This window comes from Bufo bufo (genome assembly GCF_905171765.1).
Source record: "Bufo bufo chromosome 6 unlocalized genomic scaffold, aBufBuf1.1 SUPER_6_unloc_2, whole genome shotgun sequence".
NCBI classification, from domain to species: Eukaryota; Metazoa; Chordata; class Amphibia; order Anura; family Bufonidae; genus Bufo; species Bufo bufo.
In genome coordinates, this window is record NW_024400001.1 from 114,387 (window position 1) to 136,999 (window position 22,613).

The window sequence follows — 22,613 nt, forward strand, 5'->3', positions numbered from 1 at the left end:
GGACGGATCCGTTTTCTCTGACACAGTCTGGCACAATAGAAAACGGATCCGTCCTGGCACACAATGTAAGTCAATGAGGACAGATCCGTTTTCTCTGACACAGTCTGACACAATAGAAAACGGATCCGTCCTGGCACACAATGTAAGTCAATGGGGACGGATCCGTTTTCTCTGACACAGTCTGACACAATAGAAAACGGATCCGTCCTGGCACACAATGTAAGTCACCGAGGACGGATCCGTTTTCTCTGGCACAGTCTGGCACAATAGAAAACGGATCCGTCCTGGCACACAATGTAAGTCAATGTGGACGGATCCGTTTTCTCTGACACAGTCTGGCACAATAGAAAACGGATCCGTCCTGGCACACAATGTAAGTCAATGGGGACGGATCCGTTTTCTCTGACACAGTCTGACACAATAGAAAACGGATCCGTCCTGGCACACAAGGTAAGTCACCGAGGACGGATCCGTTTTCTCTGACACAGTCTGGCACAATAGAAAACGGATCCGTCCTGACACACAATGTAAGTCAATGGGGACGGATCCGTTTTCTCTGACACAGTCTGGCACAATAGAAAACGGATCAGTCCTGGCACACAATGTAAGTCAATGTGGACGGATCCGTTTTCTCTGACGCAGTCTGGCACAATAGAAAACGGATCCGTCCTCCATTGACTTTCAATGGAGTTCATGACGTCTTGGCTATAAGACATAATACAACCGGATCCGTTCATGACGGATGCAGGCGGTTGTATTATCAAAGTGGAAGCGTTTTTGCAGGTCCATGATGGATCCGCAGAAAACGCTAGTGTGAAAGTAGCCGAAGTGAAATTTGTTACAGTTTCCAAGAGCCGTTCGCACTCAGAGAATTAAAGTATTCCAGAGAATAAAAGGTAATACATTAGTCCTGTTTTCAGCGGAGAAGTGGGAACAATTTGTATTCATCTCCTACAATTCCAGATACAATCCAGCTAATCCTCCCTGGTCTCCAGGATGACACATTATACAATCCAGCTACTCCTCCCTGGTCTCCAGGATGACACATTATACAATCCAGCTACTCCTCCCTGGTCTCCAGGATGACACATTATACAATCCAGCTACTCCTCCCTGGTCTCCAGGATGACACATTATACAATCCAGCTACTCCTCCCTGGTCTCCAGGATGACACATTATACAATCCAGCTAATCCTCCCTGGTCTCCAGGATGACACATTATACAATCCAGCTACTCCTCCCTGGTCTCCAGGATGACACATTATACAATCCAGCTACTCCTCCCTGCTCTCCAGGATGACACATTATACAATCCAGCTACTCCTCCCTGGTCTCCAGGATGACACATTATACAATCCAGCTACTCCTCCCTGGTCTCCAGGATGACACATTATACAATCCAGCTAATCCTCCCTGGTCTCCAGGATGACACATTATACAATCCAGCTACTCCTCCCTGGTCTCCAGGATGACACATTATACAATCCAGCTCATCCTCCCTGGTCTCTATGATGACACATTATACAATCCAGCTAATCCTCCCTGGTCTCCAGGATGACACATTATACAATCAAGCTAATCCTCCCTGGTCTCCAGGATGACACATTATACAATCCAGCTAATCCTCCCTGGTCTCCAGGATGACACATTATACAATCCAGCTACTCCTCCCTGGTCTCCAGGATGACACATTATACAATCCAGCTACTCCTCCCTGGTCTCCAGGATGACACATTATACAATCCAGCTAATCCTCCCTGGTCTCCAGGATGACACATTATACAATCCAGCTACTCCTCCCTGGTCTCCAGGATGACACATTATACAATCCAGCTCATCCTCCCTGGTCTCCAGGATGACACATTATACAATCCAGCTAATCCTCCCTGTTCTCCAGGATGACACATTATACAATCAAGCTAATCCTCCCTGGTCTCCAGGATGACACATTATACAATCCAGCTACTCCTCCCTGGTCTCCAGGATGACACATTATACAATCCAGCTCATCCTCCCTGGTCTCCAGGATGACACATTATACAATCCAGCTAATCCTCCCTGGTCTCCAGGATGACACATTATACAATCCAGCTACTCCTCCCTGGTCTCCAGGATGACACATTATACAATCCAGCTAATCCTCCCTGGTGTCCAGGATGACACATTATACAATCCAGCTCATCCTCCCTGGTCTCCAGGATGACACATTATACAATCCAGCTAATCCTCCCTGGTCTCCAGGATGACACATTATACAATCCAGCTAATCCTCCCTGGTCTCCAGGATGACACATTATACAATCCAGCTACTCCTCCCTGGTCTCCAGGATGACACATTATACAATCCAGCTAATCCTCCCTGGTGTCCAGGATGACACATTATACAATCCAGCTAATCCTCCCTGGTCTCCAGGATGACACATTATACAATCCAGCTACTCCTCCCTGGTCTCCAGGATGACACATTATACAATCTAGCTAATCCTCCCTGGTCTCCAGGATGACACATTATACAATCCAGCTACTCCTCCCTGGTCTCCAGGATGACACATTATACAATACAGCTAATCCTCCCTGGTGTCCAGGATGACACATTATACAATCCAGCTAATCCTCCCTGGTCTCCAGGATGACACATTATACAATCCAGCTAATCCTCCCTGGTCTCCAGGATGACACATTATACAATCCAGCTAATCCTCCCTGGTGTCCAGGATGACACATTATACAATCCAGCTAATCCTCCCTGGTCTCCAGGATGACACATTATACAATCCAGCTACTCCTCCCTGGTCTCCAGGATGACACATTATACAATCCAGCTACTCCTCCCTGGTCTCCAGGATGACACATTATACAATCCAGCTACTCCTCCCTGGTCTCCAGGATGACACATTATACAATCCAGCTAATCCTCCCTGGTCTCCAGGATGACACATTATACAATCCAGCTAATCCTCCCTGGTCTCCAGGATGACACATTATACAATCCAGCTAATCCTCCCTGGTTTCCAGGATGACACATTATACAATCCAGCTACTCCTCCCTGGTCTCCAGGATGACACATTATACAATCCAGCTACTCCTCCCTGATCTCCAGGATGACACATTATACAATCCAGCTACTCCTCCCTGGTCTCCAGGATGACACATTATACAATACAGCTAATCCTCCCTGGTCTCCAGGATGACACATTATACAATCCAGCTAATCCTCCCTGGTCTCCAGGATGACACATTATACAATCCAGCTAATCCTCCCTGGTCCTTAGGATGACACATTATACAATCCAGCTAATCCTCCCTGGTGTCCAGGATGACACATTATACAATCCAGCTAATCCTCCCTGGTCTCCAGGATGACACATTATACAATCCAGCTACTCCTCCCTGGTCTCCAGGATGACACATTATACAATCCAGCTACTCCTCCCTGGTCTCCAGGATGACACATTATACAATCCAGCTACTCCTCCCTGGTCTCCAGGATGACACATTATACAATCCAGCTAATCCTCCCTGGTGTCCAGGATGACACATTATACAATCCAGCTACTCCTCCCTGGTCTCCAGGATGACACATTATACAATCCAGCTACTCCTCCCTGGTCTCCAGGATGACACATTATACAATCCAGCTACTCCTCCCTGGTCTCCAGGATGACACATTATACAATCCAGCTAATCCTCCCTGGTCTCCAGGATGACACATTATACAATCCAGCTAATCCTCCCTGGTGTCCAGGATGACACATTATACAATCCAGATAATCCTCCCTGGTCTCCAGGATGACACATTATACAATCCAGCTAATCCTCCCTGGTCTCCAGGATGACACATTATACAATCCAGCTAATCCTCCCTGGTGTCCAGGATGACACATTATACAATCCAGCTAATCCTCCCTGGTCTCCAGGATGACACATTATACAATCCAGCTACTCCTCCCTGGTCTCTAGGATGACACATTATACAATCCAGCTACTCCTCCCTGGTCTCCAGGATGACACATTATACAATCCAGCTAATCCTCCCTGGTCTCCAGGATGACACATTATACAATCCAGCTACTCCTCCCTGGTCTCCAGGATGACACATTATACAATCCAGCTCATCCTCCCTGGTCTCCAGGATGACACATTATACAATCCAGCTAATCCTCCCTGGTGTCCAGGATGACACATTATACAATCCAGCTAATCCTCCCTGGTGTCCAGGATGACACATTATACAATCCAGCTAATCCTCCCTGGTCTCCAGGATGACACATTATACAATCCAGCTACTCCTCCCTGGTCTCCAGGATGACACATTATACAATCCAGCTACTCCTCCCTGGTCTCCAGGATGACACATTATACAATCCAGCTAATCCTCCCTGGTCTCCAGGATGACACATTATACAATCCAGCTACTCCTCCCTGGTCTCCAGGATGACACATTATACAATCCAGCTCATCCTCCCTGGTCTCCAGTCTCCAGGATGACACATTATACAATCCAGCTAATCCTCCCTGGTCTCCAGGATGACACATTATACAATCCAGCTAATCCTCCCTGGTCTCCAGGATGACACATTATACAATCCAGCTACTCCTCCCTGGTCTCCAGGATGACACATTATACAATACAGCTAATCCTCCCTGGTCTCCAGGATGACACATTATACAATCCAGCTAATCCTCCCTGGTCTCCAGGATGACACATTATACAATCCAGCTACTCCTCCCTGGTCTCCAGGATGACACATTATACAATCCAGCTACTCCTCCCTGGTCTCCAGGATGACACATTATACAATCCAGCTACTCCTCCCTGGTCTCCAGGATGACACATTATACAATCCAGCTACTCCTCCCTGGTGTCCAGGATGACACATTATACAATCCAGCTAATCCTCCCTGGTCTCTAGGATGACACATTATACAATCCAGCTAATCCTTCCTGGTCTCCAGGATGACACATTATACAATCCAGCTACTCCTCCCTGGTGTCCAGGATGACACATTATACAATCCAGCTACTCCTCCCTGGTCTCCAGGATGACACATTATACAATCCAGCTACTCCTCCCTGGTCTCCAGGATGACACATTATACAATCCAGCTAATCCTCCCTGGTCTCCAGGATGACACATTATACAATCCAGCTAATCCTCCCTGGTCTCTATGATGACACATTCCGTGTATATGGACCCTCTGTGACATTCCGGCCAAGTCCCTATCAGTTAAATGCAGATTTCACTCTCGGCACTGCAGGCCTCCATAGGAATACAGTGGATGTCAATGCATGGAGTCTAGGAGAGAAGCAATCTGATGGTTCCCTATGGGAATTATTAACAAAAAAAGTGTGAAAATTGAAATGTTTTCAAAAATATATATTTTTTAAAAAGTATAAAAATTCTAATCACCCTCCGTTTCCCAAAATGAAAATAAGAATACATAAATAATAATAAAAAATAAAGAAAGACATCACGGGCATTGCCTGTGCAGCAAATGGGAAAAAGTGATCAAAAAGTCACCCCCCCCAAAAACGGTATTAATGTGTAGACTGCCCCGCAAAACACATAACTACAGTTATAGGGGTCAGAATATGGCCACGAATAGAAAAAATGTAATTTTTTTAAAGGTATTTTTTTTGTATTATAACTCAAGAAAAACTATACATATCTAGTATCTGTTGCGGAATTGTGTTTTTTTTTCTCCAGGTTCACCCCATTTGGAATTCCTTTCCAGCTTCCCACTACATCATGTATGATGAAATTAGAAAGTGCAACTTGTCCTGCAAAAAACAAGCCCTCATACGGCTGAGCGGGAAGATTACAACTGTTATGGTCCCTGGAACAGCATAGAGCGGATAGGCTGCCGGCAGTGGTTGTATATGTGGAGCGCACTACTACATACCTAACTGGGATATGAGAGGAAAAGGGAGAAAATAACCACAGTAAAGGCGCCAATCCACTGACAGTAGACACTAAGGGTAGGACTAGCGGAGGGCAATAAAAGCAGGTATATAGCTAGATGTACCACTTATTATAAACCCGCCTACAGTCCGTAGGAAGTGTTACTGAAAATAATAGAATGGAAACAATATGATACAAAAGGTGATCAAAGACTCACTTCACCAGGGAGGTGTTTTGTGGGATACAACGCAAGACACCCACAAATCCAACCTCCCTCGCCTGGATGGCTCGTAGTGTCCACAGCTGGGACTTCCATTGGTAACACAGGTTTCGGGGTTAAATTAATCCCCCCTCATCAGGAGCAGTCACCAATAATGAAGATGTATGGAAGATCATTATTGGGAGTGAGAATGAAATCTTTTCTCCAGTAATAGTACATTCCGCTCATGTGGCCTGACTGGGGTCATCTAGGAGCCTTACTTACTGCAATAGAAGAGGAGTCTGTAGAGTCACTTCTCACCGACCATGAAGGGCTCTCATCCAGGGTTAAAGAAATACCGTCTGCCTTCTGGCTCTGAGGTCCTGATGGTTGACCATTTGAAGAACTTTCTTCTAAGCAAAGTAAAAAAAATATACAATAAAATACTCAACAGGCCATTGTTGAAATAACGCACCTCTGTAGTGCACCGCCACTGGGGCCGTACCCATACGCTTAACCCCTTCAGGACCAAGCCACATTTTGCAAATCTGACATGTGTCACTTTATGTGGTAATAACTCTGGAACGCTTTTACTTATATAAGCCATTCTGAGTGTTTTCTCGTGACATATTGTACTTCGTGTTAGCGGTAACTAACGGAGTCAATACATTTCACCTTTATTTATCAAGAATTCCAAAATTTACAGAAAATTTGGAAAAATGGATCATTGCTGAGATTTGAATGTCTCTGCTTTTGAAGCAGATTGTGATACCTCATATAATAGTTGTTACTGTACATTTCCCAGATGTCTACTTCGTGTTGCCATCATTTAGCAAACATCATTTTACTTTTTAGGATGTTAGAAGGCTTAGAATTTTAGATGCAATTCTTAAAACTTTAAATATTTCCAAAACCCACTTTTTAAGGACCAGTTCAGTTATGAAGTCACTTTGTCAGGCTTACATAGTAGAAACCCCCCAAAATGACCCCATTTTAGAAACTACACCCTTCGGGTTATTCAAAACTGATTTTATAAACTTTGTTAACCCTTTAGGTGTTCTACAAGAATGAAAAGAGAAAATGGAGGTGAAATTTCAAATTTCACTTTTTTTTGAAGATTTCCCATTTTATTCCATTTTTCTCTGTAACACAGCAAGGGTTAACATGCAGAAAAAAGGGTTTCAAGGAATCCAGCTTCACTTTGATAAAGGAATATTTTAATTTGCTTGCGGTAAAATCTCATCCATTAGTTACAAAAATAGTAGTCTTTGGATTCCTTGAAACCCTTTTTTCTGCATATTGCCGCCCGGTGCCTGACTCGGGTATTCCGTGCTCACAGCTGAAGGAGGGGCAAATGAGAGCTGCTGAACTTTCCTTTTCTTTATACACAGCAAGGGTTAACAACCAAAGAAAACTCAATATTTATTACCCTGACTCTGCAGTTTACAGAAACACCCCATATGTGGTCATAAACTGCTGTACGGGCACACGGCAGGGCGCAGGAGGGAAGGAACGCTATATGGTTTTTGGAAGGCAGATTTCACAGGGATAATTTTAAGTTGCCATGTCACATTTGAAGACCCCCTGATGCACCCCTAGAGTAGAAACTCCAAAAAGTGACCCCAATCTGTAAACTATGGGATGAGGTGACAGTTTTGTTGGTACTATTTTGGGGTACATATGATTTTTGATTGCTCGATATTATGCTTTTTGTTAGGCAAAGTAACCAAAAAATGCCTGTTGTGGCACAGCTTTTATTTTTTACGGATAGACAAAAAAAATTGCATTTTTGGTACAGTTTTAATTTTTTTATGGTGTTCACCTGAGGGGTTAGGTCATGTGGTATTTTCGCTAGGCGATGTATTTTTCATCGCTTGGAATTATACTTTTAGTGATGTAAGGTGGCATTCACCTGAGGTGGTAGATATGTGACATTTTTATAGAGCACGTCGTTACCACGGACCATAACGCCATTCTATGACGGAATGCATAACGGGGTGCCTTTAGAGGACTCCCCTGCAAAACAGAATTGGGACGGATCCGTTTTGCAGCCCATAGACTTCTATTATGCCTCTAAAGGCATTCCGTTATGCATTCCGTCATAGAATTGCGTTATGGCCCGTGGTAATGAAATCCATAACGCAATTCACCTTTTACCACCAAATGAAGTTAAGTCGAATTAAAAACCTAAAATAAAAAACATTACACTCCCACCTCAGCTCCGTTTCCTGTGGTGCCGGATCGGTCCTCCTGCCACTGCTTGCTTACTAATGCAGCGGTGACGTGCTGCGGCCAGTGATTGGCTGCAGCGGCGCTGTACTGACACATCACCACTGCAGTAAGAGGACCAGCACCACAGAGAAAAGAGCGAGTATATCAGCATTTTTTATTTTAGGATGTTGTCCCAGATTTTTAATGATCTCAGACAACCCCTTTAGTGAGCTAACCTTGTCCTCCGATTTCCAGGAATTAACAATCACATTTCTAGCACAGAAGCAATAAAAAATTGCCCCAAAAATTCGCCCCAACGAAGTCCAGAAATAACAAAAATGGATTCTTCTCTAAACACAAACGGGGAGATTTATCCTCTCCCTTGCACCTAAAAAGTGGCGTTAAGAAGTCGCAAATTACCGTATTTTTTGCCCTATAAGACGCACCTAGGTTTTAGAGGTGGACAGTAAGAAAAAAATATCCTTGGGGGACACAGGACCCTGGGTATAGCTTGCTGCTGCCACTAGGAGGCAACACTAGGCTGAAAACTGTTAGCTCCTCCCCTGCCAGCTATACCCCCTCCAGTCTGGAGAGAGCATATCAGTTATTAGATTAGTGTCGTAGGAGGCAGACCTCCCTGCTTAGCAGGGTGGCTCTGTGGCTTATTTTCTTTTCTTTTAATGTTATTCTTTTTTCACAGGTCTTGGGGACACAGAGTTACAATGCTGCTCTGAATCCCCGGGAGGCTGGCCGGTGTTGGTTGTCCCACCGCCTTGCCTCCCCCAAGAAGACAAGTGGACCAGGGCAGCCTAGCTCCCCTGCTTCCCACCAGCAAGAGGGCCACCTGCTCCAAGCCCTTTACTGCCCGGTCCCCTGCCACTTCGGTGCCAGCGGCCGTAGAGGTGGCACTGCTGGTCTGTCTTGGAAGGGCGACCACAGATGAAGACAGGTGAGTATGTACCTCCAGCAGCTTACCCCTTCCTTCCTCTCACAAGTCACATACACTGAGGCGGTAGCATTCCTGACCAGGTCTTTCAGTCATGCGGGGGTTAACTGCCACCGCGATTCGCGGCTCCGGCATCCCGCGGCAGGCGGGGGTTAACGTCACAGCGCTTTTGCGTCAATCGGCGGGGGTACTCTGCGTTTTACCCTGCAGTCACGGCATCAATTCAGTTCCATTAAGTTTTTCCTGTCCATGATCGCAGTGTTCGGAAGGGCATACTGAGCAGACATTTGGTGGGCGTGGCTTGAGGCTCTTCCCTCCGTTCAGGCTCCTCAGCGTCCGGGGGAGAGGAGCCATCTATCCCGCCGCTGCAGCATCCCTCCCCTCTTCTTCTCGGCTCTCCTCTGCGTTGGTGTAAGACACAGGACCTGGGTTACCGACATTCTGGTAGGAAATCACTACCCCCTCCAGCCTAGAGTAACTGTGACAATGTCTGAACCGGCCAATACCTCCCCTCAGGCACTCTGCAGGGCCACCTACTATGCCTGCACTTCGTGCAGAGTTAAATTCCCTCGTGGACAGGCAACATCTGTGTTCAGCATGCCATGCGCCTGCACAGAGCCATCCCTCCCCTCCACAGCCCACAGAAGTTCAGGACCATCTGGGCGGTGTAGAACCTGACTGGGCAAGGGCCCTGTCCCGGGCAGTGAAAGACCTTTCTAAAATCTCCAACTCCACCCTTTCTCTATTGGGTCGTTTGGGTGAGAAATCTCCACCGGTGCAGTCTACACCATCTCAGGGCGTACAACCCCGGAGCAGGCTTCCCAGGAAGCATCCTAGAGCAGGTCGCCATTCCTCAACTGACGCCTCAACATCCCCACCTCCTCCCGGTTCCCATTCACAGGTGTCCTTCCTGGGCAACGCGCTGTCGAAGGGGGAGATTGTGGATTCGGATGCAGAAATGGATCTGAAGCAGTCTTCCCAGATTGCATCCATGGTGGATAGTCTAGTATCTGCTATCCGGGATACTTTTCAGGTACAGGAGGACCTTCCCTCCACGAGCCACCAGTGGTGTCTTTTTTGCATGCAAGGCAGGCCCCTAAATCTTTTTCCTTGCACGACGATTTTTCTGTGGTTGTAGCAAAAGCTTGGGAACAGCCATGTCTAAGCTTACTGGTTTCAAAGCGCCTGGACCTGCTCTATCCCTTTCCAGCTGATTGCGTGGTGAAATGGTCCTCTCCTCCCCACCGGTTGCTCGCCTAGCGAAGAACAAGGCCATTCCGGTGGCAGATGGCTCCTCTCTCCAGGACCCGGTGGACCGTTGCATTGAATCGCTGTCCAAGTCCGTATTTACGGCCAGTGGATCTGCCCTGCGACCCATTTTCGCCTCTGCGTGGGTGGCCAAGGCGGTCTCAGAGTGGGCCCTCCGCTTATACCAAGACCTGGCAGCGGATCACCCTATTGTGGATCTCCAATCCTTGGCAGACCAAATCTCTCAGGCAGGGAAGTACCTCTATGAGGCCGCTCTGGATGCTGGTACTATGGTCGCGCGCTCTTCTGCTCTAGCAGTCTCTATTCGCCGGGAGCTCTGGCTTAAAGTTTGGGCTGCAGATTCCTCCTCTAAGCACTCGCTTTCTAGCCTCCATTTTACTGGGTCTCGATTCTTTGGTTCCCGTCTCGACGAGATCATAACGGAAGCGACGGGTGGGAAGAGCACTCATCTTCCACAACCCAAGGCGAAACGTTCCTTTCGTCCCAGATCTTCGACCTCCCGTTATCAGTCCTTTCGGAGGTTCTCCGGCAGCTACCTCGGCGGCCAGACCACCCACACAGGACCAGCGAAAAAAGCCATCCTTTAAGCCTCAGCCGGCCTGGCGTCCGCGGGCTCAGCCACCACGTTCCTCTTCAGGAAAACAGTCTTCCGCATGAAGGTGTGCCCCCCTCGCGGGTGGGGGGTTGTCTCCTCCTCTTTCAGGAGACCTGGCGAGCTCACATCTCCGACGCATGGACACTCGAGGTCGTCACCTCGGGTTACAAAACAGAATTAGAGTCCATCCCTCCCAACCCCCCAGGGATCCAGCTCAGGCTGCGGCATTCTTTCAGGCAGTTCAATCTCTTCTCACGCAGGGGGTGATAATTCCGGTGCCCCTAAAGAAAAGATTTATGGGTTTCTATTTAAACCTGTTTGTGGTTCCCAAAAAAGAAGGCGAGGTCCACCTGGTGCTGGACTTCAAGGTGGTAAACCACTTCCTCCGGATTCAACGGTTCAGGATGGAGTCTCTTCGCTCCGTGGTTGCTTCGTTGGTCCAAGTAGAATTCATGGCGTCCATAGACATTCAGGACGCCTACCTGCACGTTCCCATCGCAGCTGTTCACCAGCGTTTTCTTCGTTTTTCTGTTCAGTCGTGCCATTACCAATTCGTCGCCCTTCCATTCGGTCTGGCAACAGCTCCACGGGTGTTCACGAAGGTCCAGGGGGATTACTCTCTTCCCATATCTGGATGACATTCTGATCAAGGGTCCGTCAGTCTCTCAGTGCGAGGAAAGTCTCCGGATCACACTGGACACTCTGCGAAAATCCTCCCTCAGTCCTTCCACCCACATCAGATTCCTCGGCATGACGCTGGATTCGGGCACGGCATTGGTGCGCCTTCCGCAGGACAAGAGACTGGACATCCAATGGTCATTGCGTCTGCTACTTCGGCGCCACAGGACGTCAATCCGAATTTGTATGCGGGTACTGGGGATGATGGTGGCCTCCTTCGAGGCAGTCCCAGTCGCTCAGTTTCACACCAGGTCTTTTCAGCGTGCCATTTTGTCTTCCTGGGAAAAACTTCCGGATTCGCTGGATCGGGAGATTCACCTGTCTCGGCAGGTTCGGTTGGCACTCGGTTGGTGGATAGCTCCTGCGCACCTGACGATGGGGAGATCTTTTCTCCCAGTCTCATGGACGGCTGTTACAACCGACACCAGTCTTCACGGTTGTGGGGGGGTCTTAGCCACCCGGACGGTCCAGGGCGTTTGGTCTTAATCGGAGTCCATACTGCCCATCAACATCTTGAAGCTCCGGCCAATTTATCTATCCTTTCGCCATTGGACTCCCCTACTTCAGGGCCATCTGATCCGAGTACAATCGGACAATGCCACGGCGGTGGCTTATATCAACCACCAAGGGGGGACCCACAGCCTGGCGGTGATGAAGGAATCTGCGAAGATTCTGCAGTGGGCGGAAGACCACGTTCCGGCGATATCTGCGGTCTACATTTCAGGAGTGGGACAATTGGATGGCGGATTTTCTCAGCCGGACGACGGTGGACCCGGGGGAGTGGTCTCTCCATCAGGAGGTGTTCGAGGCTCTCTGTCTCCAGTGGGGATGTCCAGACGTGGACTTGATGGCGTCCAGGCTCAATTGCAAGCTCCCGTGCTTCTTCTCTTGCGCAAGGGATCCCGAGGCACACGGCATGGATGCTCTTGTAGCACCATGAGACGACTTCTCGTTCCTGAACGTCTTTCCACCCTTGCCCCTCCTGCCCCGGATTCTGCGCAGAATCAGCATGCAGAACATCCAGGCGACCCGGATTGCTCCAGACTGGCCTCGCCGGGCCTGGTATTCAGAGCTCATTCGTCTTCTAGGGGATGCACCGTGGCCCCTTTCCACGTAAGTCCGACCTTCTTTCACAAGGTCTAGTCTTCCATCAGGGTTTGGATACGCTATGTTTAACGACGTGGCTATTGAAACCTTCATTTTGAGACAGAAGGGTTTCTCGGATGCGGTCATTAGGACTATGATTAGAGCCAGTAAACATTCATCATCCAACATTAATTACAGGACATGGAGGCACCTCCTCCTGGGATCATGGCTCACTCTACCAGGGCGGTCGGGGCTTCTTGGGCTCACCTACACCACGCTTCTGCATCCCAACTGTGTAAGGCGGCAACCTGGTCCTCCTTACACACCTTCACAAAATTTTACCGGGTGCATTCTCTGGCCTCGACGGATGCTGCTCTCGGCCGCAGAGTCTTGCAGGTCGCAGTGTAGTGACTTCCATGAGGGAGTTGTTTTCTTAGACGTGTTGTCTTCCCTCCCTGGGGACTGCTTTAGGATATCCCACAGTCCTGTGTCCCCCAATGATATGAGCGAGAAAACGAGATTTTTGTGAACTCACCTGTAAAATCTCTTTCTCGCTCTATTCATTGGGGGACACAGCACCACCCATTGTTCTTAGTGCGGCATGTGGGGTCCATGGGTTGCCAGTTGGGACCTTGTTTTGGTTTGGTCTTATGGCAATGTGCAGTTCTTGTTTGGTTTTTCTGCTTCTCCTACTGCTGGAGCACAACCTGATATGCTCTCTCCAGACTGGAGCGGGTATAGCTGGCAGGCGAGGAGCTAACAGCTTTCAGCCTAGTGTCACCTCCTAGTGGCAGCAGCAAGCTATACCCACGTTCCTGTGTCCCCCAATGAATAAAGCGAGAAAGAGATTTTACGAGTGAGTTCACAAAAATCTTGTTTTTTTTCCATTAGAACTCAGATCAGACCCCTAACGTTAATAAGACCCCAACAAGACCTCAGATCAGACCCCCAATATCAGACCTCACATAAGAGCCCCATGTCTCTCATCAGCCCCCAGCAGCCCCCTTTGCCTCAAATCAGCCCCCACTGCCTCAGATCAGCCCCCAGCAGCCCCATATTGCCCCACATCAGCGCCCAGTATCTCCATATTGCCCCAGATCAGCCTCCAGCATCTCCAAATTGTGCTCAGCATCTCAGAGTACAGAGCCCTTACCGCTTCCCGGTACTAATGAGCGCTTCCATAATGGAAGCGCCGATTAGTATTCACCCCATAAGACGCAAGGGCATTTTCCCCCCCACTTTTGGGGGGGGGGGGGAATGCTTCTTATGGGGCGAAAAATACAGTATGTGTTTGCAATTATTTTTTTTTATTGTTGCATCTCTCACTTTGTAGGCCACCCTCACCACTTTTCAGAAAGGGGGGGGGGGGCATGGACAGCAACCGTAATGATTTTATCTTCATTTACACCAGTTTTCTGGCGCCGATGAAGCCAGAAATCTAAGATTTCTGTTTAGGAGCACGGACTGCCGGAGGATGCACCACATTTATGATGAGGCCTGAGCCTTGTCCCAAATTAGGCGCATCCACCAGCATCGCAGGGGATATCAACACTGGTGCAGAAAATCATTTGAGGTATTACTTTGTCACAGCATCCCTCACTTGTCAGACATTTTTGGAATCGCATTAGAAATCCCATAAGGTTGGGGCTACACGGCACTAAAACGGTTATTTCAACAAAATGTTACCTTCTGAATCAGTAGTTACCAGATTTTTGAAAATCATTGCATACAGTTTCCTGAAACAAAGAGATGATAATTTACATCTAGATGGACTTTCCGACAGTGTTCAGAGCTCCATTTGCAGTAATACCATAAAAATGTCAATCGTGCATCCCACCCCAGATACCTGTGCAATGTTTTATCCTCTGTCCAAATATATATACAGTACAGACCAAAAGTTTGGACACACCTTCTCATTCAAAGAGTTTTTTTTATTTTCATGACTATGAAGGCATCAAAACTATGAATTAACACATGTGGAACTATATACCGTATTTTTCGCCCTATAAGACGCACCGGCCTATAAGACGCACCTAGGTTTTTGAGGAGGAAAATAAGAAAAAAAATATTTTGAACCAAAAGGTGTGCTTTTGGTGGGTTTTGAACTAATTGTGGTCTGTGGATGGCCCTGTTATGGGGGATCTGTGGATGGTGCACTGTTATGGGGGATCTGTGGGTGACACTTATGGGGGATCTGTGGGTGACACTTATGGGGGATCTGTGGGTGACACTTATGGGGGATCTCTGGGTGACACTTATGGGGGATCTCTGGGTGACACTTATGGGGGATCTCTGGGTGACACTTATGGGGGATCTCTGGGTGACACTCATGGGGGATCTCTGGATGGCACTGTTATGAGGATCTGTGTATGACAGTTATGGGGGGGATCTGTGGATGACACATATATAGCATCTTATGCTATGTGTCATCCACAGATCCCCTCCATAAGTGTCCCTGTAGTGAATGACCCTCAATACACGCTGGGGGCCGGCATCTGCTTTTATAATGACAGCGGGGCCCGTGCAGTGATTGTATTCTACTACACGGGCCCCGCTCACTGTATGATCCTATGTCTAATAGTTACCGTAATTGTAATTGTATGTAATCAGGAGCGCTGTGTATTGCCGGTACTTACAACTAGAAGCGGTAGGTAGCAGAGAGGAGGGAGGAGGAAGAAGGCAGGCCGGGAGGACGGGCGCTGGCAGCGTGAGTCATACGTCATGCGTCCACGCCGCCTGCTTCATTCATTCATAAAGTGGGCGGCGCAGACGCATGACGTATGACTCACGCTGCCAGCTTCCGTCCTCCCGGCCTGCCTCCTCCCTCCTCCCTCCTCTCTGCTACCTACCGCTTCTAGTTGTAAGTACCGGCAATACACAGCGCTCCTGATTACATACAATTACAATTACGGTAACTATTAGACATAGGATCATACAGTGAGCGGGGCCCGTGTAGTAGAACACAGTCACTGCACGGGCCCCGCTGTCATTTTAAAAGCAGATGCCGGCCCCCAGTCCCGCCTCCCTCACAGCTGATACACCCGCCGCACGGCATCGCGGCGGGTGTATCATTGAAAACCCGACAAAATCGGCAGCATTCGCCGTATAAGACGCACTGCTATTTTCCCCCCACTTTTGGGGGGAAAAAAGTGCGTCTTATACGGCGAAAAATACGGTACATAACAAACAAGTGTGAAACAACTGAAAATATGTCATATTCTAGGTTCTTCAAAGTAGCCACCTTTTGCTTTGATTACTGCTTTGCACACTCTTGGCATTCTCTTGATGAGCTTCAAGATGTAGTCCCCTGAAATGGTCTTCCAACAGTCTTGAAGGAGTTCCCAGAGATGCATAGCACTTGTTGGCCCTTTTGCCTTCACTCTGCGGTCCAGCTCACCCCAAACCATCTCGATTGGGTTCAGGTCCGGTGACTGTGGATGCCAGGTCATCTGGCGCAGCACCCCATCACTCTCCTTCATGGTCAAATAGCCCTTACTTTCAACGTTTTCCCAATTTTTCGGCTGACTGACTGACCTTCATTTCTTAAAGTAATGATGGCCACTCGTTTTTCTTTACTTAGCTGCTTTTTTCTTGCCATAATACAAATTCTAACAGTCTATTCAGTAGGACTATCAGCTGTGTATCCACCTGACTTCTCCTCAACGCCACTGATGGTCCCAACCCCATTTATAAGGCAAGAAATCCCACTTATTAATCCTGACAGGGCACACCTGTGAAGTGAAGACCATTTCAGGGGACTACCTCTTGAAGCTCATCAAGAGAATGCCAAGAGTGTGCAAAGCAGTAATCAAAGCAAAAGGTGGCTACTTTGAAGAACCTAGAATATGACATTTTCAGTTGTTTCACACTTGTTTGTTATGCATATAATTCCACATGTGTTAATTCATAGTTTTGATGCCTTCATAGTCATGAAAATAAAGAAAACTCTTTGAATGAGAAGGTGTGTCCAAACTTTTGGTCTGTACTGTACGTAAAAAATAGAAAACACTGACTACACATTCCAGATTTATTTCATCATTTAAAGTAAACCTCCACAACCTAAATTTCACCGTATTGTTTTGTTGAAATCATCCATTTTGATCAACATTAGTCTAATGTGCATGGGTACATTTAGCCACAATATAGCAACCTAAATACGACCTAAGGCCAATGAGCCCCAAAATAATCAGATGGCACCCATTATTCAGGCTGTTTCTACTGTACTAAGAGGATGATTAACTCTACCTCTAGTGCCCACCTATTACAACATGATATAGACGTGCAATTACTTAAAGGGGTTGTCCAGGCCTCAGGATAGGTCATCAATATCCGATCGGTGGGGGTCCGGCACCTCCAGCGATTAGCTGTTTCGGAGCGGAAGCAGAAGGGTCTGCACACTGTATTTCAGGAGCACTGCAGTTCAGCTCCCACTCCCCTGAATAGGAGCTGCACTGCAGTACCCAGCATGCCCACTACACAGCTGTCTTAGTCTAGATTCAGCCACCCAAAACAGCTCATCAGAGGGGGTGCTAGGTGCAGAACCTCCACTGATCTGAATATCGATTGGGTATCGATAATTGGATACCGGAAACAACCCGAATCTGAATACTATTGTAATTGCATGTAATAAAAAATGTAGCATAGCCACCGAGTTATTCAATACAATGTATTTGCATAGCGCCACCTGCTGCTTATTTCTTTGTCCTGCTCACTGAGAAGGCCGCACATGCTCAGTTTCATCCTTCATCTGCCTCCTGAGCTGTGATACGCAGAGCACGGACACGCTCCCAGAGCTGCAGCAGAAAGGACACTGCCCTTGAGCTGTCAGCTCAATATAAGTCTAGCAGAGCAATGAATGGGGAGATCTCTGGATCCATGTGAGGTCCAGGACTGGGTCTGGCTTTGTTAGAAAGAGGTTGTCATGTCCTAGGTGATGTCTGATTTTCAATGTTTAGATTTGTCATGGGATAGCCACTTTAAGTGGAAGGGGGTAAAGGAAGGATTTTAGTGAAGAAAGATAACAGGAAACCACAAATAATATTGGGGTCAATTTAATTCTATAGACTGAAAAAAATCCCTTCTCGAAAATGGCATTCAAACATTCATTGTTAGAAACACATCAGTTACCTGTGTTCTTTAACAGAGAAGTTCTGTACCCCAAATAGTTCTCCGAGAGGATCATTAGTTAAGTGGACAATGTGCTGCTGCTCCTTGTCATACAACTGCTTGGCCATAATGTACTGACCAAGATGGTGAATTACCTACAAGTACAAAGACACGCTAATAAACATTACACAGAATATCATATAATACATCTATCATCAGGGATTTTGCACCCACCTCTTTAAATGTAAAGGTTTCCTTCTTGGCACCAACAGATTGTAACAGATTTAGCAGAAGAGAATTTGGTTTTACCTTAAAAATAAAGAAAATGTTGCATATGAACATATAATGCCAAGACTGAAGTGTAGGTTTACACACTTAGGGCTCATTCAGACGGCCGTATGCTGTCCGCAAAAATACTGAATGCTATCCGTTTTTTTGCGGATCCGCAAAAAAACGGATCCGCAAAAAAACGGATAGCATTCAGTATTTTTGCGGACCCATAGACTTCAATGGGGCCATGTCCTGATTTTCACGGACAAGTATAGGACATGTTTCATTTTTTTTGCGGATCCGCAAAAAAACGGATAGCTATCAGTATTTTTGCGGACAGCATACGGCCGTCTGAATGAGCCCTTACACAGAGAATGCTATGAATCACTGATAACACCTCCCTGTGTACAGATATCAGTGACTGACAGCTATCTCTGTATACACACTTACACAGAGATTACCATCAATCACTGATAACACCTCCCTGTGTACAACTATCAGTGACTGACAGCTATCTCTGTATACACACTTACACAGAGATTACCATCAATCACTGATAACACCTCCCTGTGTACAGATAACAGTGACTGACAGCTATCTCTGTATACACACTTACACAGAGATTACTATCACTGATAACACCTCCCCTGTGTACAACTATCAGTGACTGACAGCTATCTCTGTATACACACTTACACAGAGATTACCATCAATCACTGATAACACCTCCCTGTGTACAGATAACAGTGACTGACAGCTATCTCTGTATACACACTTACACAGAGAATACTATCACTGATATCACCTCCCTGTGTACAGATATCAGTGACTGACAGCTATCTCTGTATACACACTTACACAGAGAATACTATCACTGACAACACCTCCCTGTGTACAGATATCAGTGACTGACAGCTATCTCTGTATACACACTTACACAGAGAATACTATCCCTGATAACACCTCCCTGTGTACAGATATCAGTGACTGACAGCTATCTCTGTATACACACTTACACAGAGAATACTATCACTGATAACACCTCCCTGTGTACAGATATCAGTGACTGACAGCTATCTATGTATACACACTTACACAGAGGATACTATCACTGATAACACCTCCCTGTGTACAACTATCAGTGACTGACAGCTATCTCTGTATACACACTTACACAGAGAATACTATCACTGATAACATCTCCCTGTGTACAGATATCAGTGACTGACAGCTATCTCTGTATACACACTTACACAGAGAATGCTATGAATCACTGATAACACCTCCCCTGTGTACAGATATCAGTGACTGACAGCTATCTCTGTATACACACTTACACAGAGAATACTATCACTGATAACACCTCCCTGTGTACAGATAACAGTGACTGACAGCTATCTCTGTATACACACTTACACAGAGATTACCATCAATCACTGATAACACCTCCCTGTGTACAGATATCAGTGACTGACAGCTATCTCTGTATACACACTTACACAGAGAATACTATCACTGTTAACACCTCTCTGTGTACAGATATCAGTGACTGACAGCTACCTCTGTATACACACTTACACAGAGAATACTATCACTGATAACACCTCCCTGTGTACAGATATCAGTGACTGACAGCTATCTCTGTATACACACTTACACAGAGAATACTATCACTGATAACACCTCCCCCGTGTACAGATATCAGTGACTGACAGCTATCTCTGTATACACACTTACACAGAGAATACTATCACTGATAACACCTCCCTGTGTACAGATATCAGTGACTGACAGCTATCTATGTATACACACTTACACAGAGAATACTATCACTGATAACACCTCCCCTGTGTACAGATATCAGTGACTGACAGCTACCTCTGTATACACACTTACACAGAGAATACTATCACTGATAACACCTCCCCTGTGTACAGATATCAGTGACTGACAGCTATCTCTGTATACACACTTACACAGAGATTACCATCAATCACTGATAACACCTCCCTGTGTACAGATATCAGTGACTGACAGCTATCTCTGTATACACACTTACACAGAGAATACTATCACTGATAACACCTCCCCTGTGTACAGATATCAGTGACTGACAGCTACCTCTGTATACACACTTACACAGAGAATACTATCACTGATAACACCTCCCTGTGTACAGATATCAGTGACTGACAGCTATCTCTGTATACACACTTACACAGAGAATACTATCACTGATAACACCTCCCTGTGTACAGATATCAGTGACTGACAGCTATCTCTGTATACACACTTACACAGAGAATGCTATGAATCACTGATAACACCTCCCCTGTGTACAGATATCAGTGACTGACAGCTATCTCTGTATACACACTTACACAGAGATTACCATCAATGATAACACCTCCCCTGTGTACAGATATCAGTGACTGACAGCTATCTCTGTATACACACTTACACAGAGAATACTATCACTGATAACACCTCCCTGTGTACAGATATCAGTGACTGACAGCTATCTCTGTATACACACTTACACAGAAATTACTATCACTGATAACACCTCCCTGTGTACAGATAACAGTGACTGACAGCTATCTCTGTATACACACTTACACAGAGATTACCATCAATCACTGATAACACCTCCCTGTGTACAGATATCAGTGACTGACAGCTATCTATGTATACACACTTACACAGAGAATACTATCACTGATAACACCTCCCTGTGTACAACTATCAGTGACTGACAGCTATCTCTGTATACACACTTACACAGAGAATACTATCACTGATAACACCTCCCCTGTGTACAGATATCAGTGACTGACAGCTATCTCTGTATACACACTTACACAGAGAATGCTATGAATCACTGATAACACCTCCCCTGTGTACAGATATCAGTGACTGACAGCTATCTCTGTATACACACTTACACAGAGATTACCATCACTGATAACATCTCCCCTGTGTACAGATATCAGTGACTGACAGCTATCTCTGTATACACACTTACACAGAGAATACTATCACTGATAACACCTCCCTGTGAACAGATATCAGTGACTGACAGCTATCTCTGTATACACACTTACACAGAGAATACTATCACTGATAACACCTCCCTGTGTACACATATCAGTGACTGACAGCTATCGCTGTATACACACTTACGTAGAGATTAATATCTATCACTGATAACACCTCCCTGTGTACAGATATCAGTGACTGACATATCTCTGTATACACACTTACACAGAGAATACTATCACTGATAACACCTCCCCTATGTACAGATATTAGTGACTGACAGCTATGTCTGTATACACACTTACACAGAGAATACTATCACTGATAACACCTCCCTGTGTACAGATATCAGTGACTGACAGCTATCTATGTATACACACTTACACAGAGATTACTATCACTGATAACACCTCCCCTGTGTACAGATATTAGTGACTGACATCTATCTCTGTATACACAAATACACAGAGATTACTATCACTGATAATACCTCCCTGTGTACAGATATCAGTGACTGACAGCTATCTCTGTATACACACTTACACAGAGAATACTATCACTGATAACACCTCCCCTGTGTACAGATATCAGTGACTGACAGATATCTATGTATACACACTTACACAGAGATTACTATCAATTACTGATAACACCTCCCTGTGTACAGATATCAGTGACTGACAGCTATCTCTGTATACACACTTACACAGAGATCACTATCACTAATAATACCTCCCTGTGTACAGATATCAGTGACTGACATCTCTGTATACACACTGACACAGAGATTACTATCAATTACTGATAACACCTCTCCTGTGTACAGATATCAGTGACTGACAGCTATCTCTGTATACACACTTACACAGAGAATACTATCACTGATAACACCTCCCCCGTGTACAGATATCAGTGACTGACAGAAATCTCTGTATACACACTTACACAGAGATTACTATCACTGATAACACCTCCCCGTGTACAGATATCAGTGACTGACAGCTATCTATGTATACACACTTACACAGAGAATACTATCACTGATAACCCCTCCCCTGTGTACAGATATCAGTGACTGACAGCTATCTCTGTATACACACTTACACAGAGAATACTATCACTGATAACCCCTCCCCTGTGTACAGATATCAGTGACTGACAGCTATCTCTGTATACACACTTACACAGAGATTACCATCACTGATAACACCTCCCTGTGTACAGATATCAGTGACTGACAGCTATCTCTGTATACACAAATACACAGAGAATACTATCACTGATAACACCTCCCTGTGTACAGATATCA

The 22,613-nt window shown here is 46.1% G+C and overlaps 1 protein-coding gene across 1 annotated transcript in view; it reads right to left on the reverse strand.

Annotated features, from left to right (window-relative positions):
• LOC120982885 (E3 ubiquitin-protein ligase Mdm2-like) overlaps positions 1-22,613 on the reverse strand; it is a 110,675-nt gene that overhangs the window by 48,150 nt on the left and 39,912 nt on the right. Inside the window, exons 3-6 of the mRNA XM_040413053.1 lie at positions 18,230-18,304; positions 18,017-18,150; positions 14,576-14,625; positions 6,390-6,517 (exon numbers count right to left, since the gene is read on the reverse strand). Of these exons, the coding sequence (XP_040268987.1) occupies positions 6,390-6,517; positions 14,576-14,625; positions 18,017-18,150; positions 18,230-18,304 (387 nt within the window). The remainder of the gene's footprint in view (positions 1-6,389; positions 6,518-14,575; positions 14,626-18,016; positions 18,151-18,229; positions 18,305-22,613) is intronic.